Source organism: Tamandua tetradactyla, chromosome 10, assembly GCF_023851605.1.
Source record: "Tamandua tetradactyla isolate mTamTet1 chromosome 10, mTamTet1.pri, whole genome shotgun sequence".
NCBI lineage: Eukaryota > Metazoa > Chordata > Mammalia > Pilosa > Myrmecophagidae > Tamandua > Tamandua tetradactyla.
Genome location: NC_135336.1, coordinates 103250472 through 103274741, shown reverse-complemented (window position 1 = coordinate 103274741; position 24270 = coordinate 103250472). Strand labels below are relative to the sequence as shown.

Genomic DNA, 24270 nt, shown 5'->3' with positions numbered 1-24270 from the left:
TACTGTATATATTCTCCTGTGACTTTTTCTTTTCATCCAATATTTGAGACTCCTTCACCTTGATGCATGGATCTAGGTTAGGATTTGTAGCTTATTTTCCACTGCTGTATAATATTCCATTAATGACCAAGAACACAATCTATTTAGCCATTCCTCTGTTGACAGGCATTTGAGCTGTTCCAGATTTTTGTTTATACACATGAACCCGCCTGCTGTGGTGAGTTCACACTATGTTTCAGATATGTATGTATTCTTGAAAATTAGGTAATGCCGCTTGGGGAATGTACAAATTTTCAGGTATGTAAGGGACTCTGTGCTACAGATCTCATAAAGATTTACGATTTTTTCACTCAACTCAATGTTTAAGATAGAGCCATGCTGAGAAAATATTTGGAAACATATCCGATAAGGATTTACTATCAAGAATATACAAAGAAATCCTACAGTTCAACAATAAAAAGACAGACAACCCAATCAAAAAATGGGCAAAAGACTTGAATAGACATTTTTCCAAAAAGGATATATAAATCGTCAAAAAGCACATGGGAAGATGCTCAACATCATTAACAATTAGGGAAATGCAAATCAAAACCATAATGATATTTCACATCCATTAAAATTGCCACTATAAAAAAAAAAGAAACAGAAAACTACAAGTGTCAGAGACGATGTGGAGAAAATGGAGCACACATTCACTGCTGCTGGGAATTCAAAATGGTGCTGCCACTGCGGAAGACAGTTTGGCAGTTTCTCAGGAAGCTGAGTAGAGTATTGCCATAGGATCCAGCAATCCCACAATTAGGTATATTCCCAGAAGGACTGAAAGCAGGGACATGAACAGACATTTGCACACCCATGTTCATAGTGGCACTATTCATAATTGCCAAAAGATAGAAACAACCCAAGTGCCCATCAACTGAAGAATGGATGAGCAAAATATGGTATATACGCACGATGGAATATTATTCAGCTGTAAGGAGGAAAGAGGTCCTGATGCATGCAACAACGTGGATGAACCTAGAGAACATTATGTTGAATGAAATAAGCCAGACACAAAAGGACAGCTATTGTATAACCTCACTGACATAAACTAACTATAATAAGCTAAACCATAAAGTTGGAATTAGAATATAGGTTACCAGGAGATAGAATGGGGATAAAGAACGGGGAGCTCATGCTTAATTTGTGCAGAATTTAGGTTGATTGTAAATGTTTGGAAACGGATAGAGGTGATAGCGGTTTATTACTCTGATTATAATGAACAGTGCTAAATGACGCATGTGAATGAGGTTGAAAGGGAAGTTTAAGGTCAGGTATGTTACCAGAAGGAAAGTGAGAAGATAAAACAAGGGACTGTATAACACAGTGAACCCTGTGGTGGATGATGTCTCTTGTGACTAGTATAAATATCAGAATATTCTTTCATGAACTACAACAAATGTGCATCACTATTACAAGGTGTTGATAATAGGTGGGTATATGGGAAAAACACACCTAATGCAAACTATGGGTTGAAGTTAATTGTTATATTTTAATATTCTTTCAATATAAATAAACCCATAGAGACAGAATTAGATCAGAGGTTATGGAAGGCTGGAGAAGAATAGAGGGATTGACAGGTAACTGCTAAGGGGTATGGAATTTGTCTTTTTGGAGTAATGAAAATGTTCTAAAATTAACTGTGGTGATGAATGCACAACTCTGTGATAATACTAAAAGTTACCGATTGCACAGCATGGATGGATAGTATAGTATGTGAATATATGTCAAAACAACTGCTTAAATCCAGTGCTTCACATGGACCATGTCCAATGCTCACTAGAAATCAGATTCCAACAATAATAAAGCTGACTTCAGGCAAGAAAATAAAAAGATACATTTATACCCACACTGCTCCATCTATAGATTATAGACGCAGCATTACTGTATCTTTAAGACAGGGACTATTATTCTCATTTTATAGATCCTAGTAATTAGCTCACAGTAATTTCACACTTAATGGGCCTCAGCGCTTTACATGTACTAACTCATTTAATCCCCACACTAGCCCCGGAAACTCGGTGCATCCACTTCACAGCAGAGTTTGAACCAAGTCTCCTGACTCCAGAGCCCACGCTCACAGCCACGACACTAAACTAGACGAGAACACAGGGCTCAGAGAGTTTCCAGGACCAGCAGCATCTCCAGGTTCTGGGAGGGTGGACTGTGGAGCAGAACCGAAATTCACACCCTGCCTCTCAGTGGGTGCCCCTTCCATCCGCTCCAACACGCGCGCTATTCTAGGAGTCCCTGGGGAGCCAACAGAGACCCACCTCCGAATGCACTTTCAGGTGTCTCCTTGAAATCACAAACCTTATTAATACGCTAATCCTCTTTATCACACGTTAGGAAATGAAAATGCGCAGAAGACAGAACTCATTAGAAAATGTGGTCATGTATACCCGTTATCAGAATTAGAATGCAAGACAGAAATATGGGTAGCATCTGGATAAAATGGGTTTGCTAGTCCTTTTTTCCCTGCTGAAGATAACAATCCAGTTCACCACTGGCTATGACAGACTCTCCATTTTATGGGGCAGACATCCGATCGTGTGGACCCAGCACGCCAGGAACCTATCCATGGGATGTATTACTATAATTCTATTATAAGAAAACATCGGAAGGGTCAGCAAAGAAAAGCAAATCAAAATGTGCTTAAGTGAATGCTAAAATAAAATGAAATGTTCTGCTCATTTTATTTTTTGAAATGAACTGCCACAATTATTCATATGGGTTATTTAAATCAAAACCATTTGTATTCTCTAGTTATTAACCATACCTCCTTCTTTTTTATTATTTCCAGCTCCTTAAAAGGGGGAAAGCCATGCTTCAACCAAAAGGAACTATAATAAATTATGCAGAATAAATTTCGTCAAACCGAAAGGTACATTTCTGTCTTCCAGAACAGTCTATGGAAACTAACTGAGGGACACATAAAGTCTTTATGAGCAGGTGTGACCGCTTGCACACCTGTGGTGCTAAATCACTTCAGTGGAGAATTCAAGTCCTTTTCAGATGACAAAGGCTTTTCAGTAGCAATGAGCCAAAGACAAAATCTTCCACTATTTACATTAACACGTCAAGTGCATTTATAAGAACTTCCTCTCCCAGAAATAAAATCTGCACTCCTCAGCACAGAACCAGAAGCATCTCAGCACGTAAAATTGTACTGAATAAACTCCTCAAACCAAGCATTTTAAGGAAACAGTGAAAGAAAATCTATTTTCCTAGCTCTGTTGTCAAGAACACTGATTTTATATATCAAAAAAGCTCAGAAACATTATTAAAATTCCAGTAGGTGTAATTTTATAGGTTTATAAAAGAAATAAATGCCTTTACGTAATTTTCTCTACTTCATAGCCAACCTCAGCTATTAGTAACTGCAGTTCTGAACTGCCAGTTCATCTTCAAAAAACCCAGGGCAATTTGAGTTGAAATTTATTTTTAAAAACTCTCAGAGTTACCATTTCTCAAAATTATCCTTCACTTTATATTTACATCAACTGATATGAGGATTAGATAAATCAGAGTTGAAAACATAGTTCTTTCCTGAGATCAAATACTGAACATTTCCAATAAAGCACCATTTCGAAGGCTGCGTTATGTAAGACTGTTTGCTTAATAAATTAAATTTTAAAATCTGCAATAATTTCTTGCTGACTTCATCTTTTCCCTCTGATTGGTTAGGAATAAAATGTCAAAATGAATTTCAATTGTTGATCATCATATTCTGAAATACTGAAGCTATTTGCTATGTCACCTTGCACAGAAGCTTTTATTTGCATCATACAGCTTAACAGTCAGCAAGGAATAAAAGAAAAAAAGTCTTCCCCCACCTTCTATATGTGACTTGGGCACACTAAAATAGATTCTGAATATTTCCAAAGAAACCTTATCACATCCACAAGAGAATTCTCACTTTTCTGTAAACATAACTGTCATATTTCTGTATCATTATACAGAATTCAAATTATGTTGTCCATAGGCCAAGTTCAGAATCAAACATCCCTCGAGTTCTTACCCCTATTTCTAAAACTCCAGGAATACCCACAAAGCTCAAAGAATCTATTTAAAATGTTATGTCTAATTTCAATTTTCAACAAATTGAATGTGTGAGTATGATTTCCACATAATATATAAAATGTCCCCAGAGTATTCCTTTTTAAATGCATATGTGTACATTACAATTTTGGAGGGCATTTTAGAATTTAGCCAAAAAAAAGGTAAAATTTTCAGTACTATAAACTTCCCTTTCAACTATAAGCACATTTCCATTTTTAATAAATATTTCAGGCAAAGAAGATAAATTAGTAACCCTACCAGCACACTTTGGGAAAATCAATCTCTAAGGGGAAAGTGGAGAACTGGCCATTTAGTCAATTATTTTAGCCAGTGTAGATGATGGAACTAAATAGTTGCAGTGTAGATAGCCTATTTGGATAATATAACTCAAGCCCCAATTTTTTCTGCAACTTTTATTTGTGTCAAATGTATTAAAACTATCACTGCATCTCCACTCTGTGGTTATAACCCACATGCATGGGTAGCATTGAAATAAATGGGTCAGATTCATTTCATGGACTTCCCTTAGGCACAAGTCCTACTTTCGTGTTCTCTCACCACAAGAGCCACAGGTAAGAGCTTGTAAGTGATGTGACCAGCTGTACAAATGTAGGCATGTCCAGGGAAAACAGAGTTTGAACAATGGCAACCCATGCATTTACCTTCTGATCTCTTCCTAGGTAATTCCAGGCAAGTGTAAAGGAGATGAACTCAAAACAGAAGAATTTAGATATGGCTACATAACATTAACTTAGGGGTCAGCAAACTTTTCCTGCAAAGGGCCCAAGAGTAACTATATTTTCAGCTTTGTGGGCCATGCATTCTTCGTCACAACTACTGGACTCCTCCATCATAATGCAAAAGCAGAACAAGATAATATATAAACCAATGTGCATGCTCCAGTAAAACTTTATTAATGGACACTGAAATTTGAATTTCATGCTATTTTTATCTGTCATGAAATCTTACTCTTCTTTTGACTTTTTTTTAACCATTGAAAAATGCAAAAACCATTCGTAGCTCATGGGCTGGCCACAACAGGCAATGGACAGGATACGAGCCAGGGGCCCCAGTTTGCTGACCCCTGCCTTAATGGATGTGTTGGCAGTCATCCATCAAAGCCCAGCCTAGGAGGAATTTACCTGGATATGAGCTGCTGGGGCCGGGACAGTCTGAATCATGTCCTTTAACAGACCGACTCGTGGACCAGCCGTTTAGAACCTAAGGCAGCTAGAAGACAAAAACAGGCAACACAGACCATAAGAAACAACTACGTTTTTGTGTCTTATTGTCCATTAAGACTGAAAGCTATTTGTAAAGGTTAAAAGCAGTATGGTGTTGAATGTGTTTTCCCAATACTATCCTTTAGGCATGTGTGGTCAATGAAGTGCCAGGAGGACTCACCTCCCTTCTGTCAGGGATGTCACTTACTTTTAGTCCCAACAGAATCCCCACGTCATAAGCCAAGGGGAATCTGGCACCTCTCTGTCTCCAGTTGATCCACGTCATATGCAGTTCACACAGATCATTTTACAAGGACCCCGTCTATGAAGATCATTTAAAGGGAGAATTGAGACACAAGACTTTTTTTGTCATCCTGAGAAGATTGGACTTTTGACGGTCCCAACCAAAACCAATCCCATCTACACGTCATTTTAAGCTTCATAATTAGGTTCTTTAAAAAACAAAAGCAAAGCCACCGTGCAGTGAGTGTGCACGGTCAGCCATCAGGCTAAAGGGTCCCAACTCATTTTCTCATTTCACCCTGCCCACGACTCTGACAGGAAGTCATTCCCTTGACCAGGCGAGAACATCGAGGTAATGATTTGCCTCTAGTCAGTAAGCAACAGAACCGGGTTGCTCTTTCTGACTCCAGCACACATCAGAATTTTGGTTTGACATAATTAATAGGTGTTGGCCCATATTTTGAAGATTCTGTTATTTTAAATTTTTTAATGCATTTTTAAAGTGCTCATACTCCAGGAATTTTGCAGAAATGAATATACCATGCAACTATTCCTTGATTCAGAGGATCAAGTGACAATTCTGGCTGTTCTCTGTCTGCCCCTTCCCCTTCCCAGAGCCACTCTCCACTCTGCCCTGTCCTGTGCTGCCCCACCCCACCCCTTCATTTCCACTCTACAGACCAATTCAGTGGAATCCCCTGGCTTCTAGCCACCTGCTGAGTTCGGTCAGTGTGGCACCATCTGGAGGCCAGGAGCAAGAGGGACAAGAGAAGAGATGAGGGTATTGCTACCCAACAGCCTCCTGCTGCTACCCCCTGTCCACCAGCCACCCTCTCCCTGTTGGCATTGGGTCTGGCCGCAGCTGGCTGTATGGTGACCCCTTCCCATCATCCATCACTGGGGAGCCAGGAGCTCCAGGAACCATCCCACCCACTCTCTGTCTCTCTGGTGATTTTAACCATCAGCTGTTTTCTGGTACTAAAAGCACCTGTTCTAATTTATAATTTTAGGTGCTATCACTTTCTTTCTCAGCTATCATTTGTTACTATTGTTGTTTTCTCCTTTGTAACATTAGCCCCTTGATGCTTAGCAGTGGTAAACCACAAAATAAATACAAACAGCTTGGCTACAGAGTTAGAGACACAAAAGCTGCTTTTCAAGTCTGTTGGTGAATGTAATAACATTGCATGGATGTTCTCAAGTAGGCACAGGAGTCTTAGCTGCACTTGTGTTCTGTCCTTTCACACTTTCATTGTCCAAACATTCCACTTCCAACACAGTTCGGCTCGCCTCCAGGTCTGCCCAGCTCAATACTGGTCCCTCCACCAGGGCTCCTGGGGACTCCACAGACCAGGGGAAGTTGACTGGCCAAGACTATAACAAACTTGGAAACCTAGGCTTTACTTGTTATCATAGTCACATTGCTAGGTCTTGGAAAATATGCATGTTTTTCTAGATCTAATGCATTTCCCTTTGAGGAATCAATGTTACCAAAAATCCAAAAGGAATGATGAGCTGTCTTGAAAATAAATTTGGGTAACAGCTGAAAGCAATCCAGGCTCATGGTGCACTAACGAGAGCAGGGCCTGGGAGGGGCTGGGGCCTGGGTAAACGTGTCACTGGGAGCTGATTCCTTGGGCATGGGAATCCTTCCACGGCCCCAAGGAGATACTGCTCTGCTCCTGGCCCCAGTAAGTTGGCAGAGGCTCATTTTTGGGCCTTCCTAACAAAAGGACCTGGCAGTGCTGAATCCATGATCCTACTCTCAGGACATACTGTTCATCCTATATGTTTTGGCAGACCCTCTGAGATAGCTTACCCCACCAATTCCTGCCACTTGGAACCCAGTCACCATGTCCTGAGAAGCAGAGGGACATGGAGGAGAACCAAGGAGCATCCCCAGCTGTGCTTACAACAGTGAGCCAGCACCCTGAAAGGGGCCCCACTGTGTGCCCCAGACTAGTGGTCTCCCAGATAGCACAGCCCCTGCTGTCACGGGCAAAGCAGAATTGTCCAGCTGAGTCCAACCAATCACAGAACCTTGAGAAATAATAAATTGGATAATGTTGCTTCAAGACTAAGTTTCGGATTGTTTCTCACACATATAATTGAAACACCCTTTTGTAGGTGTTTTAGATACACAGAGAGGACAGAGGCTGTCTTATGTTTTATTGTCACACTGTGGTGGATAATGATGGTGGCCCTGATTCTCCACTCTTCTCTGTGTCAATGCCTTTTGCCATATAACTTTGTGGCCCCTCTCACTAAAGAGGTAGAATCTGTTTCCCAACCCTTGAATTTGGGCCATCCATGTGATGTTTCAGTCAACAGAAATTCAACGTGCCACTTCCAAGCCTAAATCTCAAAAGGCATGACAGGTTTCCATTTATGTTCTTGTAATTTTTCACTATCATGGGAACATGCCCAGGCTACCAAGCTGGAGAATGAGAAGCCCATGGAGCTGAGCCAAGTTACTCCAATTGCCTGGCCAAGCCTATCCTAGATCATCTCACAGCCGGAACTCCAGAAATGTGAGTGGGCCCAGTAAGACCAGAACTACCCAGCCAAAGTCAGCCTGATTGGCCAACCCACAGGCTCAAGAGCTATTAAGTGCTTATTGTTTAAGCCACTGCAATTTGGGGTGGTTTGTTATGCAGCATTTTTGTGGCAATCAATAACTGATACATACTCCGTGCCATGAATAATCACGTTACAAGGATTTCTCTTAAACTTTTTCCAGCCAGAGAAATAAAAGGAGATTTAAACAGGAATTTCAAAGGAGACCATCTAACTTCATTCCAACCCACACACACCATTTCCATCCAGCTGAGATGCATGATCTCAAGGCCTGATCCTACCCACAAAATGAGCAACTCTCAAGCTTTGGAAGCTGCCAAGAAATCCTCCATGAGAAGACTCCATGGGATTCTCAGAGCCCTTCTCAGGAGCAGTAGAATTCTCACTTTACATGATGGATTTTTTGCCAACCTTCTGGAGATTCCTAATAATGAAATGGATGTAGCATTCTTGACATCCCTTTACATGTCTCAATACCACAGAAATATACAGAGGTTTCAGCATCAATCAGCCTGTGCCCAAGACATGAATTTAAAAAGCAACTGTTTGTGTCTCATGCCTTATATGGAAAACTTTGGGATGCATTCAACATATCAAAGATAACAGAGAAAGGTAGATTCCAGACACCCCATTGTCCCTATTCACAGTCCTTTCCCCCAAGGGATCAAACTGGGGAAAAAATTCATACAGATAGAAGGAAGTCACTCCTGACAGCAGGCAGCCAGTGGAAGCTCCAATGAACACAGAGAGGAGCAGAGAGCTGGTTCGTGCAGAGCCCAGGAGGTGCCTCCACGTAGGGAGAAGCTGAACCTTGGAGAATGAGGGGTATGTGCACTGGCAGAAAGGTGGGGAAGCAGAAGACAAAAAGTCCTCCCATCTCCCCATATAAGGGGCCAAGGAATCGCACCTCTTACCACCACCTCCACCAGGATCATCAAAAGACAAAGAGATATATTGAGGCTTCACTGCAAATGGCACTGACCTCGCACCAAACTTTTCAGCTAAAAAAATCAATGCACCCAAAGACCAGGAAAATGAAAGTCCAGCCACCCTTTTCCCAGCTTCCTCCCCCACCCCCACCCCCCCACACACTAATATCTCTGAGTGCTCCAATGGTCATTGGGGGTCCTGGCTGTTTTTGCCATTTGGAGGCATTTTATGGATTAGGGCACTTCCACTTCACTTTTCTTTTTTTTGTTTATTAATTAAAGAAAAAAAAAGAAATTAACACAACATTTAGAAATCATTCCATTCTACATATGCAATCAGTAATTCTTAACATCATCACATAGATGCATGATCATCATTTCTTAGTATATTTGCATCGATATAGGAAAAGAATTAGTATATTTGCATCGATATACCAAAACAACAGAAAAAGATATAGAATGTTAATATAGAGAAAAAATAAAAATAATAATAATAGTAAAAAAAAAGAAAAGGAAAAAGAAAAAAAAGACAAACAAACAGACAGACAAAAAAAAAAACCTATAGCTCAGATGCAGTTTCATTCAGTGTTTTAACATGATTACTTTACAATTAGGTATTATTGTGCTGTCCATTTTTGAGTTTTTGTATCTAGCCCTGGTGCACAGTCTATATCCCTTCAGCTCCAATTACCCATTATCTTACCCTGTTTCTAACTCCTGCTGGACTCTGTTACCAATGACATATTCCAAGTGTATTCTTGAATGTCGGTTCACATCACTGGGACCATACAGTATTTGTCCTTTAGTTTTTGGCTAGTCTCACTCAGCATAATGTTCTCTAGGTCCATCCATGTTATTACATGCTTCATAAGTTTATTCTGTCTTAGAGCTGCATAATATTCCATCATATGTATATATCACAGTTTGTTTAGCCACTCGTCTGTTGATGGACATTTTGGCTGTTTCCATCTCTTTGCAATTGTAAATAATGCTGCTATAAACATTGGTGTGCAAATGTCCGTTTGTGTCTTTGCCCTTAAGTCCTTTGAGTAGATACCCAGCAATGGTATTCCTGGGTCGTACAGCAATTCTATATTCAGCTTTTTGAGGAACCGCCAAACTGCTTTCCACAGTGGTTGCAACATTTGACATTGCCACCAACAGTGGATAAGCATGCCTCTTTCTCCGCATCCTCTCCAGCACTTGTCATTTTCTGTTTTGTTGATAATGGCCATTCTGGTGGGTGTGAGATGATATCTCATTGTAGTTTTGATTTGCATTTCTCTAATGGCCAGGGACATTGAGCATCTCTTCATGTGCCTTTTGGCCATTTGTATTTCCTCTTCTGAGAGGTGTCTGTTCAAGTCTTTTCCCCATTTTGTAATTGGGTTGGCTGTCTTTTTGTTGTTGAGTTGGACAATCTCTTCATAAATTCTGGATACTAGACCTTTATCTGCTATGTCATTTCCAAATATTGTCTCCCATTGTGTAGGCTGTCTTTCTACTTTCTTGATGAAGTTCTTTGATGCACAAAAGTGTTTAATTTTGAAAGCTCCCATTTATTTATTTCCTTCTTCAGTGCTCTTGCTTTAGGTTTAAGGTCCATAAAACCGCCTCCAATTGTAAGATTCATAAGATATCTCCCTACATTTTCCTCTAACTGTTTTATGGTCTTAGACCTAATGTTTAGATCTTTGATCCATTTTGAGTTAACTTTTGTATAGGGTGTGAGATACGGGTCTTCTTTCATTCTTTTGCATATGGATATCCAGTTCTCTAGGCACCATTTATTGAAGAGACTGTTCTGTCCCAGGTGAGTTGGCTTGACTGCCTTATCAAAGATCAAATGTCCATAGATGAGAGGGTCTATATCTGAGCACTCTATTCGATTCCATTGGTCGATATATCTATCTTTATGCCAATACCATGCTGTTTTGACCACTGTGGCTTCAAAATATGCCTTAAAGTCAGGCAGCACAAGACCTCCAGCTTCGTTTTTTTTCCTCAAGATGTTTTTAGCAATTCGGGGCACCCTGCCCTTCCAGATAAATTTGCTTATTGGTTTTTCTATTTCTGAAAAATAAGTTGTTGGGATTTTGATTGGTATTGCATTGAATCTGTAAATCAATTTAGGTAGGATTGACATCTTAACTATATTTAGTCTTCCAATCCATGAACACGGTATGCCCTTCCATCTATTTAGGTCTTCTGTGATTTCTTTTAACAGTTTTTTGTAGTTTTCTTTATATAGGTTTTTTGTCTCTTTAGTTAAATTTATTCCTAGGTATTTTATTCTTTTAGTTGCAATTGTAAATGGGATTCGTTTCTTGATTTCCCCCTCAGCTTGTTTTTTACTAGTGTATAGAAATGCTACAGATTTTTGAATGTTGATCTTGTAACGTGCTACTTTGCTGTACTCATTTATTAGCTCTAGTAGTTTTGTTGTGGATTTTTCTGGGTTTTCGACGTATAGTATCATATCGTCTGCAAACAGTGATAGTTTTACTTCTTCCTTTCCAATTTTGATGCCTTGTATTTCTTTTTCTTGTCTAATTGCTCTGGCTAGAACCTCCAACACAATGTTGAATAATAGTGGTGATAATGGACATCCTTGTCTTGTTCTTGATCTTAGGGGGAAAGTTTTCAATTTTTCCCCATTGAGGATGATATTAGCTGTGGGTTTTTCATATATTCCCTCTATCATTTTAAGGAAGTTCCCTTGTATTCCTATCTTTTGAAGTGTTTTCAACAGGAAAGGATGTTGAATCTTGTCAAATGCCTTCTCTGCATCAATTGAGATGATCATGTGATTTTTCTGCTTTGATTTGTTGATATGGTGTATTACATTAATTGATTTTCTTATGTTGAACCATCCTTGCATACCTGGGATGAATCCTACTTGGTCATGATGTATAATTCTTTTTATGTGTTGTTGGATACGATTTGCTAGAATTTTGTTGAGGATTTTTGCATCTATATTCATTAGAGAGATTGGTCTGTAGTTTTCTTTTTTTGTAATATCTTTGCCCGGTTTTGGCATGAGGGTGATGCTGGCTTCATAGAATGAATTAGGTAGTTTTCCCTCCACTTCGATTTTTTTGAAGAGTTTGAGGAGCGTTGGTACTAATTCTTTCTGGAATGTTTGATAGAATTCACATGTGAAGCCGTCTGGTCCTGGACTTTTCTTTTTAGGGAGCTTTTGAATGACTAATTCAATCTCTTTACTTGTGATTGGTTTGTTGAGGTCATCTATTTCTTCTTGAGTCAAAGTTGGTTGTTCATGTCTTTCCAGGAACCCGTCCATTTCCTCTAAATTGTTGTATTTATTAGCGTAAAGTTGTTCATAGTATCCTGTTATTACCTCCTTTATTTCTGTGAGGTCAGTAGTTATGTCTCCTCTTCCATTTCTGATCTTATTTATTTGCATCCTCTCTCTTCTTCTTTTTGTCAATCTTGCTAAGGGCCCATCAATCTTATTGATTTTCTCATAGAACCAACTTCTGGCCTTATTGATTTTCTCTATTGTTTTCATGTTTTCAATTTCATTTATTTCTGCTCTAATCTTTGTTATTTCTTTCCTTTTGCTTGCTTTGGGATTAGTTTGCTGTTCTTTCTCCAGTTCTTCCAAGTGGACAGTTAATTCCTGCATTTTTGCCTTTTCTTCTTTTCTGATATAGGCATTTAGGGCAATAAATTTCCCTCTTAGCACTGCCTTTGCTGCATCCCATAAGTTTTGATATGCTGTGTTTTTGTTTTCATTCGCCTTGAGGTATTTACTAATTTCTCTTGCAATTTCTTCTTTGACCCACTTGTTGTTTAAGAGTGTGTTGTTGAGCCTCCAGTATTTGTGAATTCTCTGGCACTCCGCCTATTATTGATTTCCAACCTCATTCCTTTATGATCTGAGAAAGTGTTGTGTATGATTTCAATCTTTTTAAATTTGTTAAGACTTGCTTTGTGACCCAGCATATGGTCTATCTTTGAGAATGATCCATGAGCACTTGAGAAAAAGGTGTATCCTGCTGTTGTGGGATGTAATGTCCTATAAATGTCTGTTAAGTCTAGCTCATTTATAGTAATATTCAGATTCTCTATTTCTTTATTGATCCTCTGTCTAGATGTTCTCTCCATTGATGAGAGTGGGGATTAAAGTCTCCAACTATTATGGTAGATGTGTCTATTTCCCTTTTCAGTGTTTGCAGTGTATTCCTCACGTATTTTGGGGCATTCTGGTTCGGTGCGTAAATATTTATGATTGTTATGTCTTCTTGTTTAATTGTTCCTTTTATTAGTACATAGTGTCCTTCTTTGTCTCTTTTAACTGTTTTACATTTGAAGTCTAATTTGTTGGATATTAGTATAGCTACTCCTGCTCTTTTCTGGTTGTTATTTGCATGAAATATCTTTTCCCAACCTTTCACTTTCAACCTATGTTTATCTTTGGGTCTAAGATGTGTTTCCTGTAGACAGCATATAGAAGGATCCTGTTTTTTAATCCATTCTGCCAGTCTATGTCTTTTGATTGGGGAATTCAGTCCATTAACATTTAGTGTTATTACTGTTTGGATAATATTTTCCTCTACCATTTTGCCTTTTGTATTATATATATCATATCTGACTTTCCTTCTTTCTACACTCTTCTCCATACCTCTCTCTTCTGTCTTTTCATATCTGACTCTAGTGCTCCCTTTAGTATTTCTTGCAGAGCTGGTCTCTTGGTCACAAATTCTCTCAGTGACTTTTTGTCTATAAATGTTTTAATTTCTCCCTCATTTTTGAAGGACAATTTTGCTGGATATAGAAGTCTTGGTTGGCAGTTTTTCTCTTTTAGTAATTTAAATATATCGTCCTACTGTCTTCTAGCTTCCATGGTTTCTGCTGAGAAATCTACACATAGTCTTATTGGGTTTCCCTTGTATGTGATGGATTGTTTTTCTCTTGCTGCTTTCAAGATCCTCTCTTTCTCTTTGACCTCTGATATTCTAACTAGTAAGTGTCTTGGAGAATGCCTATTTGGGTCTATTCTCTTTGGGGTGCACTGCACTTCTTGGATCTGTAATTTTAGGTCTTTCATAAGAGTTGGGAAATTTTCAGTGATAATTTCTTCCATTAGTTTTTCTGCTCCTTTTCCCTTCTCTTCTCCTTCTGGGACACCCACAACACGTATATTTGTGTGCTTCATATTGTCCTTCAGTTCCCTGATACCCTGTTCAAATTTTTCCATTCTTTTCCCTATAGTTTCTGTTTCTTTTTGGAATTCAGATGTTCCATCCTCCAAATCACTAATTCTATCTTCTGTCTCTTTAAATCTATCATTGTAGGTATCCATTGTTTTTTCCGTCTTTTCTACTTTGTCCTTCACTTCCATAAGTTCTGGGATTTGTTTTTTCAGTTTTTCTATTTCTTCTTTTTGTTCAGCCCATGTCTTCTTCATGTCCTCCCTCAATTTATCGATTTCATTTTTGAAGAGGTTTTCCATTTCTGTTCGTATATTCAGCATTAGTTGTCTCAGCTCCTGTATCTCATTTGAACTATTGGTTTGTTCCTTTAACTGGGCCATATTTTCAATTTTCTGAGCGTGATCCGTTATCTTCTGCTGGCGTCTGGGCATTTAATCAGATTTCCCTGGGTGTTGGACCCAACAGGTTGAAAGATTTTTCTGTGAAATCTCTGGGTTCTGTTTTTCTTATCTTGCCCAGTAGGTGGCGCTCGTGGCACTCGTTTGTCTGCGGGTCCCACCAGTAAAAGGTGCTGTGGGTCCTTTAACTTTGGAAAACTCTTGCCGTGGGGGAGGTTCGCCAGCCGAAGCGGCTTGGAGGAGTGCCAATCCGAATCTCCCAGCCGGCCCGGGGATCTGAATGCGGGGAGGGTCGCCAGCCTCTGCAGCCCGGGACAGAGCCCGTCCAAATCTCCGAGCCGGCCCAGGGTGCCAAGTGTGATGGGAGGGCACCAGCCACCGCGGCCCTGGGGAGTGCACCATTCCCAGTCGGACCGGGAAGCCACGTGTTTGGAAGGGACCCCAGTCACCGTTCTCCGCGGCCTGGGGATCTCTGATCCAATTCTCCCCGCTGGTCCGAGGGGCCGCGCATGGGGGGAGGGGCGCCAGCTGCCGTGGCTTGAGGGGACCACCTGTCCAATTCTCCCAGCCAGCCTGGGAAGGAGGGAGGGAGGGACTCTGGCCGTCTCCCGCCCCAGCCCGGGGAAGCCCGCGCCCCTCGGTAATCTCACCAGAGCGGGTTCTACCAGCCAGTCAGCCATTCCAGAATGGGGTACGCTGTCTTCTTGATCTCTGTCGTGGCTCCGGGAGCTGTTCTGTATCGTTTCTACTCCCGTAGTAGCTGTTCTGGAGGAGGAACTAAGATCCGCGCATCTTACTAAGCCGCCATCTTCTCCGGAAGTCCGGCTTCACTTTTTCAATCTTACTTTTTTAATACACATTTCTCAAATATTCAGTAGTTGATTAATGATATGATAGCTTTATATCACCATGGGAGTCTGATTTTCCATTTTATCTGTCTTTGAACCCTTGCCGATCTTTAATCTAAGTTATCTAAATACCTTTCTTTAATATTTGTTTCTCACAATAAACTTGTTTGATCATGCACATGTTTATAATTTTGTGTTTCATGATCCAGCAATTATTTTATTATTGGGCAGCTTGAACACTAAAATGTATTGGCATTCAACTGAATCATACTGGTTGCCCTTCTTTGTTCTTGTTTTCCAAGTGTCAACCTCTTATTAAACAGAAGCAAATACTCGACTTGGGTCACTTGAGTAATAACCGTATAAAGTGTGGACTGCCACACAGTACCAAAAGGAAGGGAAACCTTTTGCAATTGGGGAGTCAGTACGGCAAAGTGGTTAAGAGAAGAGGGCTAGGGCAGGCGTATAAATGGAGGCCCCCAGCCTGCAGTCCCTACTGCTCTTCTCTTCCCAAACCCAGTTCTGTGTCCTCAGATGTAAGGGACCTCCCAAAGAGACAGGCGGACACCCCAGGCCACTCTGCCCCTCAGTCACGCAGGGGAGCACACACAGTATCTGATGAGGGGCTGGACTCCAGGAAAGAGGCGCAACTGGCCCAGGGGAGGTCCAGGCCAGCTGGGCAGGGACTCTGGGCTGGGAAGAATGGGGTGTGGGTGTAGCTGGAGAGGGCAGGAGTGGGCCCTAGAAAGCATGAGAGCATGTCAGGGTTCTCACGGCTCAAGTCCAGGGTGGTGCTGGAAAGCAGCACAGGTGAGAGGTGAATCTAGGGTGGAACTTAGGGCCTGCCATTCTTCCTTGGAAAACTACACAAGACCTATTTATCCTCTGGGAGCCGTATTGACATCAGTAAACTAGGGATGATGATATCTACTCCAAACCGGCCTTTAGCAGTTCACACAGGTGCAAATGGAAATTTGTCCAGTAGTGATTGTAACGCATTAGTACCTGAGTAGAGCCAGTTTGGGCATTATCCCCTGTCCACCCCATAGGGCTTCTGTGGGAGTGGAATTAAATTATCCTTAAGAAACCTCTCACAGTGCTGCGTATATAGTGAACACTCAATAAGCAGCAATCCTTATTACTAAGAAAGCAAAAATATTCCAAAGGGAAGATTCTGATATTGTACAAAATGTTGCAGCATTGAGAATGATTTATTACTAAGTTTCATAAGGGCCCAATGTCAATGGACTAAAGATATCCTCCATTTGAAGAAGATAATTTCAGCTTAGAAACTAACTGGTCATTCTGTGGAGCCATCTCAAGTGGCGGTAAGTAAACTCATTGCAATGAATCTGTTCGTGGAATGCTTGGTTCTTAGGCACACTGTTCAGGTGAGTGGGAAGTGAGCACGGGGGTCTTTCACCAGCAAACCCTACCATAAAGCTAGGGTAGCCCTGACTTCTGCCCAGCACCCAGCACTGTTCCCTGGGCAGGGGTCTCCTAAGGAGAGCGCCAGGGAGGGGGCAGGGTGGGCCCTGGACAGAGGCCAGAGAGACCCCCAGCCCACGATTTGAGGAGGCATGCTCTCTCAAGCTCGTGCAAGTGTGGGGCCAGCCCCTGAGAGCGGGACCCTCCTTCAGTCGTGTGCCTCGCTTGCCTCACCCTAGCAGGTGAGCCACGCAGGCTGTGAGTGGTGGGAGAAATGCTGAGAAATCAAACAGCCCTTCACATTTGTCCGAAAACAAGAAATTAAAGTTATTCAGGAGTATATCTCATCCTTCCAAAAAAATTAAAATGCCTCTATTGAGGGTATTAAAAGGCTTTAACTGAAGAAGACTGGAGGTCACTGAGGGGGCGTGGCCTCGAGAACCACGCCCCTTTGGTCACACCAATTCCTCCTGGACACCGACCTGCTCCAGGCACGTCCTGGGCACATGTCCACGTATGATAAGCCCTTCTCAGAAGACTTAGGTATCTAGGCCCCTTGAACGCATCGCTTCTGGTTTAACTTTGGCAGAGAGAATCTTTTAGGTTCTGAGTGCTAATCCGGCACCACAGCAACTTCTAACAAGCGCTGGAGGGCTTTCCTGAGAGAAGTCGGGCCGTCCTGAGGGGCTGAGGGGCATGTGTTGGAGATAAAGTGCTGCAATGACCTAACCTAATTTTTTTTTTCTTTTTAATCATGGTTCATGAATGCAGACATGCACTGCCTGTTTGTAGCTCCTGAAATGAGGTTTTCAGTGTATTCAGGTGGAAAAACTGTATAATAACTATAAGCCTAACGTAGTAGTATGACAGTAAAAAAGTCATAAAAGCACAGGTCTTCTGTCGCTGCCTCTGGCCGTCCAGTCCTTCCAGGAGGGCAGACGAGAGTAAAAGGTAGTAAAGAAAGGAGTAGTCGAGATAACTACAGTCTTTAAAAAACAGTAATTAAAAAAAAAAAAGTACAGTGTTCAGAGCTGCAAAAAGAAAATTCTGAGGAGAGGGTAACTAGATTCAAAAGACAGCTTCAGTAGTACTAGGTGGAAACAAAATCTCTCTCAAAGTCTAGCAAAGGACTTCAGCAAATAGGTTTTAAAGGTTTGAAACCACACGTCTCCAAGTATTAAAGAGACAGTGTATACATATATTCACATATTTTACATTTTCTTGACTAGCAGAGGTAGGACCAGTTGTTTTGTTTACCTTTGATTGCCTTCGGTTCCACCATTTTTTCTCTCTGAGTCATTTGCTTTGCTTTTGGAAAACAGGGCTTTTCTTGGGTCTCCAAAGATCTTGGAACAACCTGAAAGGGAATTAAAATATATTAGACCTTTTTTTTCAAAATAGCAATACCAAGGTTCAACTGTGCATTTGATGTCAAACCCCTTTCTTACACATTATTACTGCTATCCCAAAAAGGAAAATAATTTAAAATCTTTCCCTTAGGAAAAAAAGGGGAGGTGGAGAGGACATTCTTCTCCTCTCAGGGAACCTTAGCACTACGAAGCAAAAATTAGGAAAAAAGTAAAGGTCAGGCGTGGACTGGCATACTGAAGCACACATATACTTCTGCGAAGAAAATATTTTGTAAATGTTTTCCCTTCCTTACAGCCCCCAGTTTTAGTAATAATGGTTTCCCCAGATTTCTCTTTTAGCACTTTTCTCTGCTCAAAACAAAGAGCTGGGATGTTTATAAAACATCCTAAGACCTGTAATAAAAATCACTGTTTTAGTCTCAGGGAAAGAAACTACCCTTTTAATTTTTAAATCTTCTGAGAATCAATACTTTTAAAAGATGAAAATACTACAAAACTAAAAATATGCCTAGCAATGCAGTTCTAACGAAAATCCATCTCTCTCTCTCTCTCTCTCTCTCTCTCTCTCTCTCTCATACAAGGATTTCTGAACTTACGCAACTTTCCAAGTAAAATATTCAATACCAAATCATTATATGTTATAGACGCCTCACAACATGACAAATTCCAAATGGCAACTGTTCAAATTAGATCATGTTTTAAGTTTTGCATCAAAATTGGTATTTGTAATGGGCAAAATAAAATGATTTATAAATAGTTCCACCGTCAACCACCCTCCCCCTCTGCTCGCCACACTCAGCCAACTTCCCCTGCAGGCTCCGTGCCTGTGCAGAGGCTTTGATCCAAACCATCCAACTCGCCAAGCAAAGGGTTTATTGTGATAAGGAAAATATTTAAAACATAGTAATCTCGGGGGAGAAATCAGGATACAAAACTGCATATACAATATGATTCCAATATTACAAAAATTTTAAAAAATTAGGCAGATGAAAGAAAAGAGAGAAGAGAGAAAGGAAGACAACTTGAAGGAAGTACATAGAAACACTAACGAGAGTGGCCTCTTGGTTGCTGGTGAGTTATAGGGGGTCTCCTCATTACAGTTTTGGTATTTTACAAATTTTCAAAGCCAAAAATATTCATCATTTTTTTCTTCTTTCTTCTCTTTGGGAAGTATGTGGACCAGGAATCGAACCCCAGTCTCCCGCATGGCAGGTGAGAATTCTACCACCGAACTACCCTTGCACCTCGAGAATATTCATCTTTATAATTAGCAAAGATCTAAATAAAAATGATTTTTCAATCCTAAAGATATATTCAAAGTGTTTTCTTCACAATAGCTCACTGCTTTCAGCATCTGGGCTCAGGATGGAGCGACAAGCTCCTGTGTTCAGTGCCACAATGTTCAAAAGGACGGCACATTAGATATCCTTTCTGAGGCTGCACAAATGCTGATGGAACGAAGGTGCTTCCACATTTTTTCTTCTCTAAAGCCAAATGCCAGTATAATATGGTAAGTTTCCAATGGCTGCAAAGAGTATAAGAGTTCAAAAAGCAAGCGCTAAGATTTCCTCTAGTGTGTCGTCCTATGGTATGTTTATGTGCCAAATCCTGCACTACGTTATGCTGAAAGAACAGGCTGATTTATGATTGAGACATTGTTGGACCTGATCTAAAGAGAAGAGTAAAGCCCAGAGATGATTCTTTTAAATGTGTACAATACGTATTTATAAATTAGTGTTATAGCATTATTAATATTTCATTCATCCAGAGGGCATTTATCTGACAAGTTCAATTATCCATAACACAGCTGAGAAGCCACAAAGGATCCAAAGAGATGTCATGAAGTCTGGAGAGAGAAGCTTTGCTAGGGAAAGGCACACAACCAGCGACGTGAGGGAACAGCTGGCCTAATTAAAGCAAAAAAGTCAGAAGATTATGCAAACCAGACTCAAGAACTTAAGGAATACAGCCATTTCAAAAGCTCTGGTATGAGAGCAACCAGCTCAATCCACCTCACCCGCCTCTGAGACCCCCTTAGCCAGCAGCTAGAGAAAGCCAGAGTCCAGAAATCATATAACCTGTGATGGCTCCTTCCCAGTCCTGACACTGGAGAGATGTACAAACTACATCACCTCCCTGGATTCACTTAGGCCTTCTTCCCTGTGTTTTGATGAATGCATGTGATTGTTAGAAAATTCCCATTGAAAATGGTTAAGCCAAATACATTTGAGCACCCAAAGGATAAGCTTAATTTGCCAAAGCAGCCATGATATGGTAGAAGGAAGAAAGGGCTTAGAGACTGAGATTTGTCCTGACCCACCAGCAACTAGGAGAGCCTCTCTTGGTCTCCATCTATTCATCTGAAAACTGGGTAAGAGAGTCTAGCTTGCAGAAAAGTGGTAAAAGTCAAACATAACAACATCTGTGACAGTGCCAAGTGGACAAATGCATGGCGCTGTTATATTCAAGGACTTGTAATATCCTCATTTCCCAATAATGCTGGACAAAAGAGCCAGATTTTCCTAGCTACCATATGCCAGCAACAATGACTATTTGGTAAAATGAGACCACACAGTCCCATCCAGCTCCATGGAATGGCAGAGGACTCAGAGTACTATGAGACAGTGAGAAGCTGTGGATAGGGATGGGGAGGACAGTCTGCAATGTGAGGAAACCAATGAACAAAGGCACGGAGGAGAAAGGGCACACTCTGGAAAGGCATGCTGTAGGGAGAGTGGCTTCATCTTTACACCCACCCTGAGCATAGAGTAAGAGCTCAGAAATGTTGAATGACTTGACTCTGGGATTGAGGAGAAGTTCCACTGGTATTTTTCTCCTTCCAAGATCTGAACTCAATCTGCCCATCAAATCTATTCCTCTTCCAATTGTCCCTCCCTCCCTGCATCCAACCATCCATCCACACATGCCACCATTCGACAAGGTGACTGAGTTCCTTCCAGATGCCAATTACTGAGCTCATCACTAACTCACGATGGGTTTCATCCCATGAGTTTACAGTGGAAGAGACAAAGTCATAAAGAAACAACCACAAATACCAACTCCCCCATTTCCTTGTTTGACCCTCTGTCACTGGAGGGGTAGGTTGGTTGGGCATCAAAGCCAGCTGCAGAGCTTTCTGAAAATACAGATTCTTCAACTCTCTTTTTCTTCTTAACCAGAAGTGGCAGGGATGAGATATCCAAAACGGTCTACGTGGGAGTTATGCAGGTAGAACAGGAGCGAGGTAGAACATTGTGCATTGAAAATTTGGGGGACTGAAGGAGAAAGATGAAATAGCCAAGAATACAAGAAGGAGCCATCAGAGAATTAAGATAAAGCTAAAAAAGAGCTAAGCCATGAAAGCCAAGAAAAGACATTCAGAAAGAAGGAAATAAATAATTCACAGCATCCAATCTGCAGAGAGATTAATGAAAATGAGAAATCCATTCAACTAATCACACTTATGGAGAATAGGTATTTTATTTGGCAAGGTAAAAGTAGTCTGTGGCCTCTAAAGATGTCATTGCATCAGTTTGGTAGGAGTAAGCCAGTTTCCTAATGGTTCAGTAGCAGGTGGTTGGGATGATATTTATGAAAGGAGTTGAGCAGAAAAGAAAGACAGGAGGAGAGAGTGGTAGTTCAAGACGAAAGCATTCATAGCATGGATTCATTCATAAATCAAACACACATTTATCAGGCACCTACTGTGTTTCAGTGATTGCTAGCAGTTAGCAATGCAACAATACACAGTCTTGCTGTACTAAGACAGAGAACACAGAGGAGGGCCAAATTTGGTTTGGAAACACCAAATTTCACTGTTTAAATCCAAAATAATTCAAACAAAACAGAGGCGGTGAAGCATGAGGGGCTTGCCGAGATCACATCTGCAAGCAGGAGATGTTGCAGCTACATCTTTGAGGGCAGATTAAATGAGATAGCACAGTAAACGTCCTCTGCCGACTGGAAAGAATAAAAAGGTGCTTATCATCTTCGCCATGCCCTGAGGAGGTCGAGAAGGCTTTGCAAAGAGATGAATAGAGATGTGAAGGGGTTTGGACAATGGCTTCAGGCAGAGGGTGTGGAAAAAAGCTGGATAAATCACTCAGGCAGATGTTCCAGCAACAGGGAAAAGTGGAGAAGGGTGGAACCTGAGGCAGGTGGGGCTAGGAAGGCTTGTGTGGATCCCAAAGGACTCGGCCGCGACCACAGGGAACCCAAGAATTACAGGCCATGAAGTTTGAACCTTATTCCAAAAACAGCACTGAAGTTGTTGAGCATCTGTGGAATGAAATTTCCCAAAGAGACTTGGGGAAGATTCACCGGAAGGCAGAGAGTGGGGAAGGAAAGGCCAGCGGCAGGAACTCGGGACTAGCGCTGGGGCAGGGATCCACAGCAGGGTAATGGTGGGGCAACAGAGAACACAGGAAACCACGGAGGTCAGAAGAAATGCCAGAACCTAGTGGCCAGGCACTCAGGAAAGGGGAGGGGAGCAGGGAGGACGGAGAACAGAGGAAAGGTGGCGTCTTAAAGAAGACAGGGGTTTCTATTTTAGACCGAGAATGAGAAACAGCGCCCAGAGACCCCTGGCCCATGAAATTAATCCAGCCGGATGTGAGCTCCAAGCTGTGCCTGCAAAGGCTCTGCGTTTACTCTCTTGTCAGAGTCCCTGATGTCCTAGAGGGACACACTTCCCTGGGGCCTGCTCTTACAGCAGGTAATGCACCATCTCACCCACAGGTCCCCGGGGAGGGAGGCAGGACTTGGCCTGGGTTTGGGGAGGGCACTGGCAGTTCACACAGAGGGGCGTCTGTCCGTCCTGCATGAAAGAAGTGTGGGTGGTGGGGGAAGTGGGATCCCCCAGTCTTGTCGTTGGTCAGTCACTCTCCATTGGTATTCCTTCACGGAGGCCTAGGGTAGAGGATTTGCAGCCCAGGGCCAGACTTCTGGTGGGGGTGAGGGCAGGGGTGGTAGGGAAGGGGCAAGCCCAGGTCTGGGAGGGGAGGGCTGGCTCCCTGGGTAAGGTATAACCCTTTGGCTCTGCCTGTGAGGAGTTTCCTTTCCTGCACCCCGCCTGCCCCCACTCCTCAGCCCAGCCCAGCCCACCCCCCACCCCTCTCCCATCCCCAAACATACATATATAGTCACAGGAGCCAGGGGCACCTCCTGGGGTCCCTGAAACAAGTGGGAGCTGCCACCCAACCCAGAGCTGCAGGGTCTTGGGGTACATCCAGGAGTAAGCCCCACCCGAAACAAAGTCAGGAGGTGTGTCAGGCAGGGGCCTATCAGGACAAGGGGGTGCGGCAGGGAGAAGACCCCAGTCCATTCCAGAGAGGCCAGGAGGAAGGGAGCATCTGGGAACCTGGGCTGCTTTGTTCTGGGATCTGCCTGCAACCCCGCATGCCCCTGGGACCTCCTGCTGCCCAGGGCTCTGACATTCATGCTGGGGCGGGGCAGGTACGACTAAGGTACCAGTGCTTTAGCTGGGGGTGCCAACTCCTCCTAGAGACACACTCAGGGGCTGGCTTGGGGCTAAGAGGCTAAGAGGCTGGGGTTGATCACCCCTGACCCCCCTCCATCATGACAAGCAGATGTTAGACATGACACCCTGTAGGCTGGTGAAGGGTCCTGGGCTGGGACAGGTTTCCCAGTAGGATTCAAAGAATCCCTTCAGAGCTGCCTCCTACCCGACTCCTTACAATTCCTCCTACCCACCTCTGAAGAAAGGCTGCTAGGATGCATATGGCAGCATCTTTTCCTTTCTCTTCCGGGTTCTACTGGCTTCCAGCTTGTGGCTCTTGCCATGATAAGAGCAGAAACATAGTGCAAAGCTGGCTCTGAAGTGTCTGCACTTAAAGAAGTACAATGATAGAGTTTCCAGAGACAGTGGCTTAGTTTCCCAGCTGCACAAACAAATACCATCCCACTAGTGGGCTGGCTAAAACAATGGGTACTTATTGGCTCAGAGTTTGAGGC

At 42.1% G+C, this 24270-nt stretch overlaps 1 protein-coding gene across 1 annotated transcript in view; it reads right to left on the bottom strand.

Annotated features, from left to right (window-relative positions):
- The window catches only part of ERG (ETS transcription factor ERG), a 255536-nt gene that overhangs the window by 173018 nt on the left and 58248 nt on the right, over positions 1-24270 (bottom strand). The window contains exons 2-3 of the mRNA XM_077119074.1: positions 18185-18284; positions 5244-5331 (exon numbers count right to left, since the gene is read on the bottom strand). Coding sequence (XP_076975189.1) covers positions 5244-5282 — 39 coding nt within the window. The 5' untranslated portion in view covers positions 5283-5331; positions 18185-18284. The remainder of the gene's footprint in view (positions 1-5243; positions 5332-18184; positions 18285-24270) is intronic.